The sequence below is a fragment of the Engystomops pustulosus genome, chromosome 5 (assembly GCF_040894005.1).
Source record: "Engystomops pustulosus chromosome 5, aEngPut4.maternal, whole genome shotgun sequence".
NCBI lineage: Eukaryota > Metazoa > Chordata > Amphibia > Anura > Leptodactylidae > Engystomops > Engystomops pustulosus.
Genome location: NC_092415.1, coordinates 198,726,090 through 198,745,148, shown reverse-complemented (window position 1 = coordinate 198,745,148; position 19,059 = coordinate 198,726,090). Strand labels below are relative to the sequence as shown.

Here is a 19,059-nt window from a genome sequence, read left to right as displayed (position 1 = left end):
GCTGTATGCTGTGAGAGGGGAGGAGTAACTGCAGCTCCTCTCACTCTTCCTCCGTGAAGCTGTATGCTGTGAGAGGGGAGGAGTAACTGTAGCTCCTCTCACTCTTCCTCTGTGAAGCTCTGCGAGAGGGCAGGAGCAGCAGAAGCTCTATGGGAATGTGTAGGCAGAAAATAACATCACGTCAGAAAAGGTTAGGCCCTTTTTGACAGGTGCAATAGCATTTTTGACAGTCCTGTATTTTGTATTCAGTCCAAATCTCAGAAATCCAGCAGGTGATGAGGACTGAGCGGAGGCTGATTGCATTAAGAGGCAGCAGAATCATGTAAGAGCCACTTCTCCAGCAGGAGGACAAAGCGCAGGGCTCCAAGTATCTTATCCGCGCCTTGTCTGAGAGCCCTCCAGCTCTGAGAAACCATTGTGTTTATCGACTCAAGGCTATAACCACCTCGAGGGTCAATACACGATAACACATCATCAAATATAGAAATAGCAGGAATACAAGAAAATCCCAGACCTCAGGAGCTATGTGCACAGGAAAACTCCATCCAAATTTACAGCCAGTAGAGAGACCTTTGTGTATATTTTTAGTAGCAGCAGGACTGTGATATATGGATTTATATTCCAGGATTGTAGGGGGGTATGTCCTTACACTGCTGTGTTCTGTGCTCTCCGCAGACAGTGTTAGGTATCGTCCCTGGAGAGATGTTACCAGATGCCCTCCATGCTGTAGCTTCACATGCTGTTACACTGTCTTCCCTTGCTCTCTCGGGACTTTCGCCGTCTTCGCTCAAGTGCTCCAGCACAGTGTAGCAGCCAGTTAAAATACAGCACAAAGGGGCTCTGATAACCACCCCAGAGCCCTTCTGGCTCATTAGCATAATTCTAAGAGTTGATTTTAGAAGGAGGAAGGCCATGGATATCAAATATAAGAAGATTACCACAGTCACAGTACCTGGTTTATCATGATGGATTTCGGTGGTAGTTCTCACAGCACAAAGGGGCTCTGATAACCGCCCCAGAGCCCTTCTGGCTCATTAGCATAATGTTAAGAGTTGATTTTAGAAGGAAGAAGGCCATGGATATCAAATATAAGAAGATTACCACGGTCACAGTTCCTGGTTTATCATGATGGATATTGGTGGTCATGCTAACGTTATGTATGTGAACCCCTTATTGAATGTGCAGCACCTACTAATGATACTACTACTCACCACGTCAATGAGACTTTCCTGAATCCTGTTTAGCGTTGTCCTTAGTCGGCTGCTGCTGAGTCCCAGTCCGGTGGATTCATACTGCGAGAAGAAATATTAGCGGATAATATTCAGATGACTGAGAGACGGACATCCTGTATATACAGAGGGAAGAGGCGACGCTCTACTTACTGCATCGTTTCTCCCGAAAAACGTGTATACGGCGTACAGGTAGTAGTCGAAAAGCTGCGACATGCAGTGAATGACATCGAAGGCGATTGGCTTCAGGATAGTCATCATCTGCAGGTATTTTCCTGTAGGTAAAGACACAAAAGTGGTCAAAAACTAAATTTTTTGGATCACTTTTAACCGAATTTTGGCTATTGTAGTCAAAAACTTTACATAAATATTTTGTGTTGGATCATGTAGTCCACCAGATATAACCTTACAACAAACTTAATATAAGGCACTAATTCACTGTGTGCACATTGGGGGTCATTTACTAAGGGCCAGATTCGTGTTTTCCTGACGTGTTACCTGAATATTTCCGATTTGCGCCGATTTCCCCTGAATGGTCCCGAGATTTTGGCGCACGCGATCGGATTGTGGCGCATCTGCGCCGGCATGCACGCAACAGAAATGGGGGGGGGGGGGCGTGACCGAACGATAACCCGTCGGATTCGGAAAAACCGCCAAATTTAAAAAAAGAAAAGTGTTGCGGAGCTTGCACTTACCTTCACTGGGAATAGGCCGGTGAACTTGAGCCCGTTCCGATGCTCTTCAGCGCAGCAGCGCCACCTGGTGGACAGCGGAGGAACTGCCTTAAGGAATCCTGGCCGGACGCGAATCCACCGCAGAGAAAGCGCCGCTGGATCGCGAATGGACCGGGTAAGTAAATCTCCCCCAGTGTGAATAAAGCTCTTGGGGTGAGAAAGAAACTTTCTTTTATCCCCACTAATCTCTGTTTATTTCTATTATTCTGGTCTTTCACTCAGAAACATCAGCAAGATTATATAGGACATTATAATCAAGATGTGACCTGCACTGATCTAAATAAAGCTCTTGGGGTGAGATAGAAACTTTATTTTATCCCCACTAACCTATGTTTGTTCATATCAGTCTCCTCTTTCACTCAGAAGCATCAGCAAGAGTATATAGGACATTATATTCACGATGCGACCTATACTGATTTAAATAAAGCTCTTGGGGTGAGATAGAAACTTTATTTTATCCCCACTAATCTCTGTTTCTTTTTATTATTCTCCTCTTTCACTCAATAGCTTCAGCAGGATCATATTGGACATGACAATTGAGATGTGACCTGTACTGATTTAAATAAAGCTCTTGGGGTGAGATAGAAACTTTTTTTTATCCCCACTGATCTGTGTGTGTTCCCATTACTCTCCAATTTCACTCAGAAGCATCACCAAGATTATATTGGACATTATAATCGAGATGTGACCTATACGGATTTAAATAAAGCTCTTGGGGTGAGATAGAAACTTTCTTTTATATCCACTAATCTATATTTCTTCCTGTTACTCTCCTCTTTCACACTGAAGCATCAGCAGGATCATATAGGACATTATAATCGAGAGGTGACCTGTACTGACGTGAATAAAGCTCTTGGGGCGAGATAGAAACTTTTAACTCCACTAATCTAGGTTTACTCTTATTACTCTTCTCTTACACTCAGAAGCATCAGAAGGATCATATAGGACATTATAATTGAGATGTGACTAGCATTGATCTAAATAAAGCACTTGGGGTGAGATAGAAACTTATTTTATCACCAGCAGTCTCTGTTGGTGCCTGTTCCTCCTCTTTCACACAGAAGCACCAGCAGGATCATATAAGACAGTATAAAGCAGAACTAATTTTTGCTGATGTAAATAAAGAACTTGGCTGATATAGAAACTTACACAAAGCTCCAGTACCCTCTATCTGTACCTCGACTTCTACTCTCTTACTAATCCTACCTCTCCTCTCCTAAGACTTCTATGTAATCTGAAATCTTTCTGGGCTGAAGGCTGTCCTGATACCGTAGCTCAAAACAGATTCAGTAGAGTTTTTAAGAGTGAGTGAGGACTTTAGGTGGGAGGGATTAGAGAAGGGGAGGAGCCTACTAACGGGAAAGAAACCGATTTTTTCTTTAGATTTTTAGATTTGCCTTTTCTATTGATTTACATAAGGTTTGTTGAAGAGTTGGTGACCACTTCACCTCTGCTAGTCGATGCTTGCAATCATCATGATGTCCACCCGATCATCGTAGGCAACGCCTTCCAGGCAATATAGATTTTTTACGCTTCCTGCACAGACTTTTGGGCTTTAGCGCGGCCTCATGCGTTCTTACATAATGTCCGCATGGCTCAAAGCAACCGAATCACAAACCTGATCTGCTCAGTGAAGGGAAAAACTGTAAACCTACTGAATGCTACGGGCAATACTGACACATCTATCTGTATGAGCTAGAACAGAATCAGCAGACACTGAACCAGCAGGGATTACCCAATGATGTGAAGTAAGAGTTAACAAAAATGTTTCATATAACTCAGGATGTAAAAGAAGTTCTGTACTTTAATAATATGACGGGTTTATGTTTTATGCTACAAATAAAAAATCTTCCCTGGGGCGTCAAAAAAACCTAATAACCTGATATATTACAACTGGATGGGGCAGAGGGTGGGGGGGCAACATTCAATAAGTGACAGAGGGGCTACATACAAAGCTATACCTGATCAAACAGAGTTACTATCTAAGCACCCAGAAATACAGAATAACTTGAACAAAACTAATTAACTTACTGGCTATTCATAATGAGATGACTCTGCTGATCTTGCTCTAGTCTATACAGCAAGGCTGTATAGACTAGACAGGAAAAGCCAAAACAGGAAAAGCCTACCTGGAATAAAACTTTTTTTTTTTTAAACAGGGAAAACTTAAAAAATAAGTTGATGCAGTTAGGCGACAACCACACAATCTTGTGTTGCTGCCTTCAAAGTGGGTGGTCACCCAGGATTCCTGAACTGAAAAACTACCCAAGTGGTCCGTGGCATTGGGTGTCCACAGCCAATCGGTGGCCTCAGTGGTACAAGGTGTGGAAATGGAAAAGCTGAGTAGTGTTGACACAAGTTTTTCTCTTGCAACTGCCTCCCTGACTTTATACTTTAGTTTGTTTTTTAAAAGCATATAGAAAAAATTATTAAAAAAAAACACTGTCTTCCCAGCAGGCAAAGATGGTCCTGTTTCTATCGGCCGAAGTGATGCTGCTTTGAGGCATCATAGGAATGCTAATCATGGGAGCACAGTGAAAGTGAAATCTGTAAATCTACATGTTGTTTGATCGAAAGAATTTTTGCTGCTATTTTTACCATCAAAACAAAGAATGGATAAACCAGCCAGGGACATTACTCCTAGATCCTGGCACTAGGACTGCCGTAATCTTTTTACATTTGTTTTCCGTGGCCTCCTTCCTTTTAAAACTATTTTTTTTTTTAATTCTGCTATTGAGCCCGAAGAGCACTGGGGGGTGTTATCATAGTCCTCTGTGATGCAGCTTCACAGGCTGTTACACTGTGCATGAGCACTTCCCGCTCCGGCGGTGTGATATTACATCAGGCAGAGGGGGGGGGGGGGGGGGTATAGTGAGGGAGCAGGGGGACACAGTGGCAATGCCCTCCATGGCCATTTTGGCTCATTAGCATAATTATAAAAGTTGATTTTTAGAAGGAAGGAGGCCATGGATAACACATATAAGAAGATACCACAGTCCCGGTGCCTGGATCTATGAGTAATGTCCCTGGTTTATCAGGATGGATTTTGATTTAAGAAGTTCATCACAAAATTTGGATTTAAAGTTTAATGTTAAAAGCCTGGAGATCTAATGAAACAAAGAATTGTGATTTATTTTGAAGAACGGCTCTGTAGAACCTGGATGGCATTCGGCACAACCCGCAATGTAACCAAGTCCTTAGAGGTTACATCCCAGACAAGGAATGAATAATTGTATTTATTCTGCAGTAACATTTCCCTGGAGAAAGTTCTGACACTTCCAGCTCCACAAAGCAAATATCAGCCGTGTACAATCCCTTTAAATATATCTGAAATGACTCTCACGTCCGCGGCCTCCTCCTATGCCGACAGTATATTTATAGAGGCAGGAAATTAATCTCACCGATTATTGCTAATTACTACCTTTATGTCACATCCTTGTGATCTAATGAGAATTAATCAGACTAATCGTCCTCAGGGCTGTGATGGCAGCTACAACAATGTTTGCAAATTCCTAACAAAGGTTTAATAGAATCTAATATATTGGAAATGACATTAAAGAAATTAAATATAGACAATGGGGGTCATTTACTAAGGGCCCGATTCGCATTTTCCCGACGTGTTACCCGAATATTTCCGATTTGCGCCGATTGTACCTGAATTGCCCCGGGATTTTGGCGCACGCGATCGGATTGTGGCGCATCGGCGCCGGCATGCGCGCGACGGAAATCGGGGGGCGTGGCCGAACGAAAACCCGACGGATTCGGAAAAACCGCCGCATTTAAAAAACAAAAAGTGTCGCGGAGCTTGCACTTACCTTCACCAGGAATAGGCTGGTGTACTTGAGTGCATTTCAGCGGACTTCAGCGCAACAGCGCCACCTGGTGGACGTCGGAGGAACTACCTTAGTGAATCCAGGCCGGACCTGAATCCACCGCAGAGAACGCGCCGCTGGATCGCGAATGGATCGGGTAAGTAAATCTGCCCCAATATCTGCATTGACAGGTTTGATTTGAACCTACCAATGGTTATGTGGTTAAGTCACAATTCAGACTAGAGAAAAGTTAAAGTTATTCAAGGAAGAATTGTCCCCACACACAACAAACCCTTTAATAGTATCATTTAATAGTCTTCGCTCCACTGATTCTGGAACAGTTGGAATTTTTTCTCTAGCCCGCACCGTTCCTGAGAAATCAGTGCTAAAACACTTGCCCTTTTTTCACTGACAGATGGGAGGTGTCAGATTAGGACCGCCCCAACCTTCCAAGTAAGAGCCTAATTAGCATACTTGGTGCCGAAACTTTCAGCACTGATTGCTCGTGAACGCTGGGGGCTAGAAAAAAAATTCCAACTGTGCCAGAATCAGAGGAATCGCATCTATAAAAGGGCGCAAAGAGTCAAAGTTGGTGGGGAGGTGCTCTTCAAAGCTGTAAATGTTAAAGTAATTCTACTATGTTCTGTATTTCCTTTTTGGTGAGACACAATCATGTTACATTTTAGAATGTACTCTTTATATTTCATTTATAATATAGTTTTATTTATGTCTGACTAGCTTTGCCTTTAAAAATTTACAACTTTTCATTTTTGCATCAAGAGAGCTTTGTGAGGACTTCACTTTCATAGTATCATAGTTTATACGGTTGAAAAAAGACACTTGTCCATCAAGTTCAACCAAGGAAGGGAAGGGATTGGATGAGGAAAGGATTTAGGGGAAACAATTCTATATAACATAACCATCAATGTTATTTAGGTGTAAAAAGGCATCTAGACCCGTCTTGAAGCTCTCTGCTGTCCCTGCTGTGACCAGCGCCTGAGCTCTCTGCTGTCCCTGCTGTGACCAGCGCCTGAGCTCTCTGCTGTCCCTGCTGTGACCAGCGCCTGAGCTCGGCTATTCCACAGATTGACAGTTCTCATAGTAAAAAGGTTTAAATCGGAGATTTTAAAGAGATGAACAGAAAATAGTGAGTGTCTTTTTTTTACTATGTGATTTAAAATTTTTAATTTGATGCAAATTAGCTTCCCCACGAGCTACAAGTGGGACTGCGTCTGCTAGTGCATGATTTAATTTGTCATCCTGGAATCTAAATGAGGTGTCAATTCTTGCACTAAAAGAATATTTTAGGTATCATTTGGAAGACTAAAAATAACAATATTGGTGCATGAGCAATCAAGGCCACGCCCCTGCTAATTTGCACAACAAAAACTAAATGTACTCCATACTACCCCTCCCCCGAGATCCCAGGGGGCTGCATTCACAACCCTATGGGGCTCATTTAGTAAGGGTCTGAAGGCCGCACTTTCTTCGGGTTTCCCGAATATTTCCGTTTTGCACCGCATTGCCCCGGGATTTTGATGCACCCAATAGAAATTGGGGGCGTGGCCGTCAGACAATCCGATGGATTTGGAAAAAACGCAGAATTAAAAAAAGGATTTGTATCGCAAGATCAGCACTTATATGCACCAGGAAGAAGAAGGTGAACTCCGGCGGACCTCGGCGCATGCAGGAAATTGGACGCACGATGTTAGTGAATCACGCCGGACCCAAATCCTCGTCGGACAACGCAGCGCGGGATCGTGACGGGACCAGGTAAGTATATCTGCCCCATTATGTGCACACTGATACTAGTTGATTATATATGGTGGCTACCACGGATGATACATTGGCGCTTATTTACTTACCTGGTCCTGTCACGATCCCGCGGCACGTTGTCCGACGTGGATTCAGGTCCGTGCGCCCGATGTACAGCAGGTGTCGCTGCTGCGCCGAGGTCCGCTGGAGTTCACCTTCTTCCTGGTGAATGTAAGTGCTTGATCTTGCGACACAAATCGTTTTTTAAATTCCACGTTTTTTCCGAATCCGTCAGGTTGTCTGAAGGACACGCCCCCGGTCGCGCGCGCTTAAATCCCGGCGGAATATGGTGCAAAATGGAACAATTCAGGAAACCCGACGAAAGTGCGGCCGCGGAGTCCTTAGTAAATGAGCCCCATTGTTTGAAAAAAATTCATGCTAATTAAATAGAAGCAAACAAGAAAATTAATTAGTTCTGCAGACAAATCCAGGTAAACATGATTTCCTATACAAGCCCCCCCCCCCAGATTACACAGCGAGTCCCCAGTAATAACCAGAACACAAAACAAACACTAATTTTAATTTTCTAATTCAATTATGAGAGTGACGGCGCGTGTGCACATAACCTGTCACATCACAGGCGCCGCATGCAAATTACCAGGAAGAGGCGTCAGAGATAATTTATCAGGAAAGCGTTTACCGTACTCACCCACAAGGCGAATTACATTCAGTGTAGTGTTCGTCAGGATGGGCGCATTCACCTTGTTCAGACTATAATCTGATCTCTTCCGACTCCTCAGGGTCTCCCTGGAAACACTTTATTAAGACCAAATAGATAAGTTAACGACACTAACCAGCAATTAGGATAAATGTCCCTACACAAGTATAGGAGGTGCAAGGAGTCAGGAGTTACATCCTGTATTATACTCCAGAGCTGCACTCACTATTCTGCTGCTGGTGCAGTCACTGTGTACATACATGACATTACTTATCCTGTACTGATCCTGAGTTACATCCTGTATTATACCCCAGAGCTGCACTCACTATTCTGCTGCTGGTGCAGTCACTGTGTACATACATGACATTACTTATCCTCTACTGATCCTCAGTTACATCCTGTAGATCTTTTATTTTATATAAAAGTAAAAAAACATAACAATACAAACAAAACATAATATACACTATATACAATATCTTACCTGCTGGTCCAGCCCCATTCACACCTAGCAAAAACAATAACTTATAATACACCAAAATTAATAAACACCAATTACCACAACCCCCACCCAACACAAGCCACACCCGCAAATAAACAAAAATGACTATAAATATACATAAACCCACCCCACACCCTCTAATAACAAACCACCCCACACAGATCACATCCCACACCCATTTTTTTTTTTTTTTAATATATAATAACAAATACACACAACACTACACTAAACTAAATCCCTCGCCCGCACCCTCCCCTTCCCCCCAGACACTGGTCTAACGTCCAAAGTTTGCGTTAAGTAGTCCAGACCAGTGCCCAGGGTCATAGAGTCCAAGGTCAGTTCGTAAATCCCATCACCATCACCCCCCTCCCAACCACCATCACCCCCCTCCCAACCTAACACTAATCCCAAACCCCACTATATACAATATATACAGTATTTACAACATAACATAAAGAAAACAGAATACAAATAAAATCTGAACAACATAAATACAAACCACATAAAGCCCAGGTTCGGCGCCTGCAGCCCCAACATCACTACATGCCCAGAACACAAAACAAAAATCTACAGTGCAGCATCAGCCCAACACCAGGAGCGGAGATGACAGACTAAGGGACACTAAAGGAGAACCCCCTCCAAAGGAGAGAGGCCCTCCCCGTGCCCAGCCTCTCATACTCCAGAGAGCGCACCTTCACCAGGTCACCCAGAATGTTCCTAACCACCTCATCCACCGGGAGGATTTTACGCTGCGTCGAAACTAAACACCGTGCGTTCCACGTGTGGTACCTGACCACTAGACTAACTAGGAATAACGTGCAGCGGTCCCGGCCACCCAGGCCTCTGAATGCTCCATAGGCCCACTCCGCATAGGAGAGACCGGCCAACCCGGGCCAATGGATGGAAGCGCCCACCCGGTTGTACACCTCTGTGTTAAAGGGGCACTGAAGCAGGAAGTGGTCCATGCTCTCCAGCAGGCCACCGCACTCCTCCCGGGGACAACCCCTTTCCTCAGAGCTCCTACACTTCAGATTGCCCCTCACACACAGCTTTCCATGGAAGCAGCGCCAAGTCACGTCCCAAAACTTCAAGGGGATCCTTATGGAATTCAATAAACTCAAACCCACCCCCAGATCCCGACTTGGGCAATCCCTGAGGGCCAGAGGCTTCTGGAAATGGGTCAACAGAACCCTCTTGTCAAGGACTTTCCTCGACATGGTCCTGATCTCCCACATTCCCAGACCCCACCGGCGAATCACCTTCAGAACCGGGGTAGCGTAAGCCGGAAGATGCCCATGCGGTGTACGGAGATCCTTCACTTGCCCTCCTGTCTCCCATTCCTGGAAGAAAGGCCGAAACCATCCCCTGCAGGAGTATACCCACGGAGGAGCCCTCTCTTTCCAGAGGTTTGCTACATTGATCTTAAGAAAGGTATTCACTAGGAACACCACAGGGTTGACCATACACAACCCTCCTTGTCTCCTCGTGCGGTAAGTAACCTCCCTCTTGATAAGGTTCAGCCTATTCCCCCATAACAGCTGGAAGAACAGACTGTAGACCCGAGTCCAGAGGGGTTCTGGCAACATGCACACACTGCCCAGATATATCAGCAACGGGAGCAGGTAAGTTTTAATCAGGTTAACCCTTTCTCTGAGGGTCAAAGACCAACCCTTCCACTGGTCCACCTTCTGAGCGGCGATCTTAAGCCTGCCATCCCAGTTTTGCATGGGGTAATCCCCCTGGCCAAATTCGATGCCGAGAACTTTGGCAGAGTCCTGGGGCCCTGGAAGAGTGTCCGGGAGATCAAAGCCTGGATCCCCCTCTCCCAGCCAGAGACTCTCACACTTATCCCGGTTGATCTTGGACCCAGAAGCCTCTGAGTAGCGGTCAACCTCTGACATCACCCATTGCGCCTCCCCTCCCGAGGACACGAAAACGGTGACGTCATCGGCGTACGCTACCACCCTTAGAGTGGCTTCCGGTGCTGCCCGATCCATCCCGACTCCCACCAACGGCCCACGATCAACCCTCCTAAGGAATGGGTCAATCACAAACACGTACAGTAGTGGGCTCAGAGGACAACCCTGGCGAACACCAGACCCAACCTCAAAAGAGCGGCCAATCCAACCGTTCACAAGCGGGAAACTCTCTGCCCCTGCGTACAAAACCTTTAGCCAATTGACAAACTCCCCCGGCAGGCCATACCTCAGAAGGACAGACCAGAGGTACTCGTGGTTAACCCGATCAAACGCTTTTGCCTGATCCAAGGACAGCAAGTACCCCTTCCAGTTACCAGCCCTTCCCTGCTCCACTGCCTCCCGGACACAAAGCACAGCACTAAATGTACTGCGGCCTGGAACAGAGCAGTGCTGGGTCCCTGAAAGGAGCCGGGGTGCAAACTGCACCAGCCGATTAAACAGCACCTTTGCCAAAACCTTTCTGTCCGTATTGAGAAGCGCTATGGGACGCCAGTTCTCAACACGAGATCGGTCCTTACCCTTTGACAGGATGATCAGGGCAGACCTCCTCATTGACTTCGGCAGAGCGCCCGAGGAAAGACACTCATTGAATACCTCAGTCAAGAGGGGAACCAAGGCTTCCTTAAAGGTCTTATAAAACTCAGATGTTAAGCCATCCGGACCTGGCGATTTCTTAAGGGCGAGCCCTTCAATCGCCAGGCTGACTTCCTCTTCCCTGATCACTTCGGTCAAAACATCAAGAGAAGGGTCTACTCCTGGCTCAGGGACAGTTTCAGCCAGGAAAGCCGACATCACATCCCGATCTAGATCTTTCCTGCCCAAGAGGTGTGAGTAGAAGGATCTGACGACCTCCAGAATCCCTGATCTGGACCTTTTCAGGGATCCCGTACTGTCAACCAGTCCCGTGACAACTTTACCATTCACTGACATCTTGCAGTTTCTGTAAGGGTCGGGCGAGCGGTATTTCCCGTAATCCCTCTCAAAAACCAAAGATGTGTGTCTATCGTACTGACACCTCTTCAGAATAAAATGTCGGCCTCAACGCGGCCGAGAAAATCAAAGGCCGCAAATCTAGCCGCATCAGACTTAATGCTGGCGACATTAATGGACGCCAGCGTCAACGGAGTGGGTGCCGCCATCATGAGTGATTGAGTTAGACGGCTTTCTTTTTACCCATCTTACCACCACCCTCGGGAAATGAACACCCCCTTTTTAGACATATTGTGGTGTCCATCTCCCGCACCTCTGATGCTTCAGGGGCAGATCCAGGACCTGCCCCCTCATCCTCGTCTCCAGACTCTGGGCCAGTCTCCCCTCCTGAGGACCCTGACTCCCCAGGGGGAGACTCGGCACCCCCTGCAGGCTCCGCCACCTCTGGCCCTTCTCCCTCAGCCCCTCCATCGGCAGGAGAGGCTCCATCCAGGGCCAGGAATCGATTTGAAAGTTCGACCAGCGGGGGGTCGGTTGCACCTTCCTTGGGTACCTTAGTCAGGGTGGGAGGAGATCTTACACCTCCCTTCTTTTTACCCTTTTTCTTCTTTTTGGCGCCACGCTTACGCTTTTCCTCTAGCCACGCCCTATTATCCTCGTCCATACTCTCATAATGGGAGGAGTCTGAGGACGTGGCACCTTCCTCTCTCTCGATCCTCCTGACCTCCTCATCCAGTACATCATCCCCTGGGGCCTCAGCGACAGGTGTGGTCTCCAGGACAGCGCCAGAGGTTGTCCCAGCAGCCCGAGACTCCCCCCGCTCTCTCTCCTGTTGACGCTTCTCTAGACGCCTTAGCTGGGCAGGCGTCTTTTTCCTGTCTTTCTTCCCTGGCCCCTCCATTCCTCCGCCTTTGCTAGTCCCCTCCCCAGCAGATTCAGCCTCATGGCTTTCATCCGCTGAGGTTGAGCCTGCATTAGCGAAGGAAAGAGGACAACGACTGTACGGGTGACCGAGATCACCACACAGGTTACACCTAATCTGTCCCGTACAGGATGCAGCGAGATGGCCGACACCCCCACACAACGCACACTTCTGCACGGTGCAGTTTGCGCTGAAATGTGTGGGGTCACCGCACCTGTGACACAGCCTAGGCTGCCCCCGGTGGAAGATCAGGATCCGATCCCTCCCCAGGAAGGCTGATGAAGGGATGTGGGCGACTGAGTTACCTGAACGCCTCAACTTCACCATGAAGGTCCAGGCCCCTGACCAGATACCATACTCATCACGATTTTTCTCGGGTAATCCTAGCACCTCTCCATAACGATTCATCCAGGTCATGATGTCAAAGCAAGATAGTGATTCGTTACGGGTAAGAACGGTCACTTTCTTGAGTTCGCTCTGGCGGGACACTGCTTGCACAGCAAAGTCCCGCCACTCGGGCTCGTTGTATCTCAGCTCATAGTTAGACCAGAAGAGCTCAAGCCCCTCCGGCCGAACAAAGCTGATATCAAACTCAGATGTACCATAGGGATGGATCAAGGCAAAGATGTCAGCCGCCTTGAAGTCCATCTTCAGTAGCAGCTCAACTACTCGTGCCCGAGGGGGACACACATCACTGCCACGCCACCGAAGACGGACCACATTCCTACGGTTAGCACCCGGCCCGGTTGTCGGGAGCGACCATGATGTCTCCCTGCCTCTTTGCTCTCGGAAGGCAGACAGGCCGTGCCTCTCTATCCAAAACGACAAATCAACCTCCTGCCCCGCTACATTGATCGTCCTTTCTCCCTTCTGTAAGGCATGCAGGAGCCGCCGTTGCAAAAAGCCGTCCCCAGAGCCCAGAGACGAGGATGATGGACCCCTACTTCCCCCAGCAGCGACACTGGCATAGCTCTTAACGGGGGCCGCCACTGGGGGAGCAACCGGACCAACCCCTGCACCCACCACATTAACACCACCCACCTCCATGTTACACTCAGCCGCGCCACTCACACCACCAGTCACTCCATCACTCACCCCCAAAGCTGGAAAAGATTCTCCACCACTCACACCATTCACATTATCCACCACAACATTACTGACACCATTCACACTGGCTGGACCAGCACCAACATCAGGGGACATGACCACCTCCCCATCTTCAGGCACAAGGGACGGGGGTCCCCCCGCAGCGCATCGCCCAGAGGGGACCCCAACTTGTGTCACACTTGTGCCCTCCACATCATCGGTAGCAGATGTTATTTTACTTCTCCTGGGGCTTGGTAACATTCGCCGCTGTTCTTTAGCCGGTGTGAGGCGCCGCTGATCTCCAATTTCCGTAGAATTCACATTATCCCCAACACCAACACAGAATAACACTTTTTGTCTGGGAGGTCCGGAGCCCTCAGCCTCAGCGACCCCTCCACACTGCCGCCGCCCCTCAACTAAGTGATCAGCGGCAACAGCATGAAGAGGCGCAGAGGCACCGGAAGCTGCCACCAGTGCCGGGCTATCCCCCCCTCCCACCGGGGGACGCACCACAGCACTGGATTTTGATGTTATTGCCACTGCCGAGCCGCCCTTACTGTCCGGCCTTGCGGCCGATGTCTCCCCTGCTCCCCCACTGTTACCACAAACAGAGACGGAGCCCATCGCCACATCAGATGTCACACCTGTAATCTCCCTGCACCTTTGCACCGGGTCCACAGCAGATTTCGGGGGGGTTTGGGTAGCAGGGCTTGCACAGTGAGCTGACCCTGCGCTTTGCCCGGGGGGGTGTACAGGGAGGGGGGTAAAGATGAAACGTACCTCTTCTTGCTGCTTGGGCCTGGTCTTCTTCGCCTTCCTCCGGCTGCTCCCCCCAGCGGCTTCCTCTGGGAGTTCGTCACCAAAAGAAAAGTTCTCCATGCGCACTGGGGACTCGAGCAGCCGGATCTCCGCCATGAGCGCCCCTCCCTGGCTGCCGGTGTCACTGTCCTCCCCCGAGCGAGGTGTTACTGCTGGCTGTCCAGCAGGGGGCCCACTGCACGAGGCCTGCTGATCTTCCTGCAGGCCGCCAGGTGGGAACTGCTGCTCGTTATCATCATCATCCTCCTCCTCCTCCACCTGGCTCGCAGGCTGCAACCCCTTCAGCCTTTGCTCTCTGGTATCAGCCATTTGAGCAAATCTATCATCATTTACAAGTTTTTCTTTAAACGGACCGCTGTTGTCCAATATGAAAGTTTTTCTTTTATCAAGCTTAGCAATCTCTGCCTTCAGGTGGTTAATTTCTCCATTAATTTCTATTTTGCGCTTCTTTGGCGCTGTGTTCGCCCTGGCGCGGGCACAACGCAGCTCCTCCCGGAGCCTCCTGATGGTCTTAGTCGCCTCTTCGTACTCACAGAGGTGGCTCTGGACCCGGGAGGCATAGGTGGACAAAGACTCCCGGGGCCCCTGCACCGCCCAGCCTCCCACCGCATGGTCAGCCTTACCTCTGTGAGCACTCCGCTTCATGTCTCCAGCCCCGGAAGGACCGCTCTCACCTGCACCATCATGGACGTCCGGCTTCTGGGTTTGCCTCTTTACACTGGACCCAGGGGGAGCAGGAGCAGTATTACTACGACTCCTGGTGGAACGTCTCACCCCTGAGTCCTCCATAGCGCTGGCCGGTTCCTGGCTACCCCTGCCCCCCGCCGGCCTGGCCCGGGAAGCAGGAGCCTGGGGCTTGCCGCTCTGGCTCATGCCTGGAAACCCACCCCCTCCCTGGGAAGGGAGAGAGCAGGCCCCAGGTGGAGGTGGATTATTCCTGGAGCTCAGAGCAGCAGCAGCACACAGCCTCTCACAGCAACAGACAGCTAACGATGTAACGAGCTCCAGAGATGCACTCACTATCTGCTGCTGGTGCAGTCACTGTGTACATACATGACATTACTTATCCTGTACTGATCCTGAGTTACATCCTGTATTATACCCCAGAGCTGCACTCACTATTCTGCTGCTGGTGCAGTCACTGTGTACATACATGACATTACTTATCCTGTACTGATCCTGAGTTACATCCTGTATTATACACCAGAGCTGCACTCACTATTCTGCTGCTGGTGCAGTCACTGTGTACATACATGACATTACTTATCCTGTACTGATCCTGAGTTACATCCTGTATTATACACCAGAGCTGCACTCACTATTCTGCTGCTGGTGCAGTCACTGTGTACATACATGACATTACTTATCCTGTACTGATCCTGAGTTACATCCTGTATTATACACCAGAGCTGCACTCACTATTCTGCTGCTGGTGCAGTCACTGTGTACATACATGACATTACTTATCCTGTACTGATCCTGAGTTACATCCCGTATTATACTCCAGAGCTGCACTCACTATTCTGCTGCTGGTGCAGTCACTGTGTACATACATGACATTACTTATCCTGTACTGATCCTGAGTTACATCCTGTATTATACTCAAGAGCTGCACTCACTATTCTGCTGCTGGTGCAGTCACTGTGTACATACATGACATTACTTATCCTGTACTGATCCTGAGTTACATCCTGTATTATACTCCAGAGCTGCACTCACTATTCTGCTGCTGGTGCAGTCACTGTGTACATACATGACATTACTTATCCTGTACTGATCCTGAGTTACATCCTGTATTATACTCCAGAGCTGCACTCACTATTCTGCTGCTGCTGCTTTGGATGAGCTTGAATGCAAGTGTTCCATTTCCGTGCAGCTCCCCCACAGGGGAAATAAAGTATTACACAGTTTACATTTAAATCAATAGGCCGTTAGTGTAATACAAGGACATACAGGGTCCTCCAAAACAAAGACTCTCTTCATTCCCGCTTACACTGTGGCTAATAGGTAAAAGTTGTAAATGTGGAACCCCCCTGTTGAATTAGGATTCCCTTAAATGTTTTTTATAACCAGGACCACTTAAAGGTATACTGAGATCATAGGAAGACTACAACCATCTTCATATTTTGGGGTGCAGTCACCTTTTAGACGGTACATCTCCGGTCTGCTCGTCAACGTAATCCCTCTTCAGTTCCTCGGGGACGTCGCTGTCACTATCGTACTCCTGATAAGCGCTTTTCTCCAGCTCGTCTGATTCGTACTGCGGGAGAAGATGTTAGGTTTATTTATATTACCAGGATCTCACATGTCTGCGGGGCTTATACACCACAACACCCCCTCCCCGCTGCACAGCAATGACACCCACAATTACGGGAAACGTTATCACTGCTGTAAAGCGGCCCCCATGCTGGGGCTCTGCGGGAACCACAGAGACAAATCGGTTTATAAGATCTGCAACGTACAAGTAACGAAACGCTGAAAGGAAACAGCTCCACAAGAAGGATTACAGGGAGGAAAACGGGGGTCATCCCGCACCAGAGGAATTAGGGGACTCATTATCTCCATGGATTCCCAATGATCCTGGATATTAAAGAAGTCAATCTCTATATACAAATGAGCTGATCTGTGCACTAGGGGCAGGGCTGTACAGGTGAGTGCACTTATGCAAATGAGCTGATCTGTGCACTAGGGGCAGGGCTGTACAGGTGAGTGCACTTATGCAAATGAGCTGATCTGTGCACTAGGGGCAGGGCTGTTCAGGTGAGTCCACTTATGCAAATGAGCTGATCTGTGCACTAGGGGCAGGGCTGTTCAGTGTGCACTTATGCAAATGAGCTGATTTGTGCACTAGTGGAGGGTAAGTCGCGTGAATGCACCTATTATCACAGAGAGAAGAAATCTGTCCCCGCTATCGGCTCCTAACACTCCCTCTCTGACGCTCGTTCACCACGCAGAAAAACTCACGCTTGAGCAGCGAGTATTACGCCCGCGCGCCTGCGCAGTTAATCGCTCATTGGCAGGATGCTATGTGGCAGTTAACTGTTCAGGCGTAGCAAGGGTGGTTGGCTCACCGCGCATGCGCCAGGTTTGCTGCGCGGTGAGCCGACGTCAAAGAGGGGGGGGGGGGGGGGTTATGAAATGTGGGAGGGTTAGGGATAAAATATTAACGAGCGAGGGCAGTGCCTAGTGTTATGCTAATTAACCAACCAATGTTAGATTTGAAAAGAGCCATGAACACGGGACTGGGCCTGGACTTGTTGGCAGGGAGCCAGGTAAGCTTTATCAGGGGATATTACAGGAACGGAGGGCAGCAGAGATCTGAAACTAATAGTTATGTAATGTACTAGACAGTGCCTGTTGCAGCTTGTCACCAATGAAATTGTGCCTTCTGGTGATATGTTTTTTTTTTAACCCATGTTAAGGGGAACCTATGTCCATCAAGTTCAGCCAAAAAAGGAAAGGGAAGGGAAGTAAGGGAAAAAATTCTATATTATAATATTCTGGGACTGTAAGGAGAAAAGTCATTAGACACTTTATCAACTTCTCCTTATCTATCAACTGTCAGTGGATACATGACAAAAAGCTACACAAACTGCTTAAATAAGGAAGAAAGGCAGGTGAAAAAGAAGGACACAGGAACAGATGTCTCTAATGAAGTACATTACAATGTTTACTGTTATATTTTCCACTTTTCATTTATAACATTTTATTGAAAGTCAGGTTATGCTTTTAATAACTGTCCCCCCATCTATACACCAGTAGGTAAGGAAAAAACCTCTCATAGAAAACAGTACAGCTTCACTATTCAAGATGACATACACTTTAACTAGCACTTGGCTGAACATTGATGAACCTTAAGACCCGTTGCAATGTGTTAGCGTAGAAAGCAGAAATTTTAGAGCGAGAGAACAAAAGAATCGGCCATGTTGAAATCCGTTATCTGTTGTGAGGGGAGAACAAGGAGACCCTAACACACAACAGCTGGTTGGCTGGATTTGAACCAAATTCCTACAATGTATTTGGCCTCTTTTAGCTTCTTAGTTTGAGCCCTGAAGAGGAGGAAAAACTCTTGCTGGAATAAGGCCTCATCCTATCGCAACCCCTCCTAACTCGGGGAGGTCTTACCCCATTAGCAGCGAGAACATCCTCGGTTTCGTCATCTTTTAATACAGACGGGATCTCAAAAGGATTGCCTCCGTTAGTGTACTGCTCAAACAGTGAAACGTCCCCAGGATCCCCGGAGGTGGTCTGCTTGCTCGGAGACATGGATGGAGAACGCGATTGGCCCAAACACTTGAATTCCTGTGTAAATAACAAAAATTTGCTGATTAAAAATGTAATTAAAAGAAGACTCGGCCAAATCAGTAAAGCCTAAAAAAGATAAAGTTCTCTATGTCTGCAGACACCACTAGAGGGAGCTCATGGCAAACAGAGATACAATACATTTCAGTAGGCAATAAATTACTGAGCTACCACTAATGGTGGCTGCAAAAACCTAAAAGGGATCGTAGACTTTCAGCAGGTAATTTATATTGTTTGTGTAATAAGTGTAAACACTTCGATGTGTTGTAGTTCT

The 19,059-nt window shown here is 47.7% G+C and overlaps 1 protein-coding gene across 1 annotated transcript in view; it reads right to left on the bottom strand.

The window, feature by feature from the left end:
* VPS50 (VPS50 subunit of EARP/GARPII complex) overlaps positions 1-19,059 on the bottom strand; it is a 136,287-nt gene that overhangs the window by 17,215 nt on the left and 100,013 nt on the right. The window contains exons 18-22 of the mRNA XM_072154323.1: positions 18,609-18,785; positions 16,625-16,743; positions 8,240-8,346; positions 1,383-1,504; positions 1,212-1,292 (exon numbers count right to left, since the gene is read on the bottom strand). Of these exons, the coding sequence (XP_072010424.1) occupies positions 1,212-1,292; positions 1,383-1,504; positions 8,240-8,346; positions 16,625-16,743; positions 18,609-18,785 (606 nt within the window). The remainder of the gene's footprint in view (positions 1-1,211; positions 1,293-1,382; positions 1,505-8,239; positions 8,347-16,624; positions 16,744-18,608; positions 18,786-19,059) is intronic.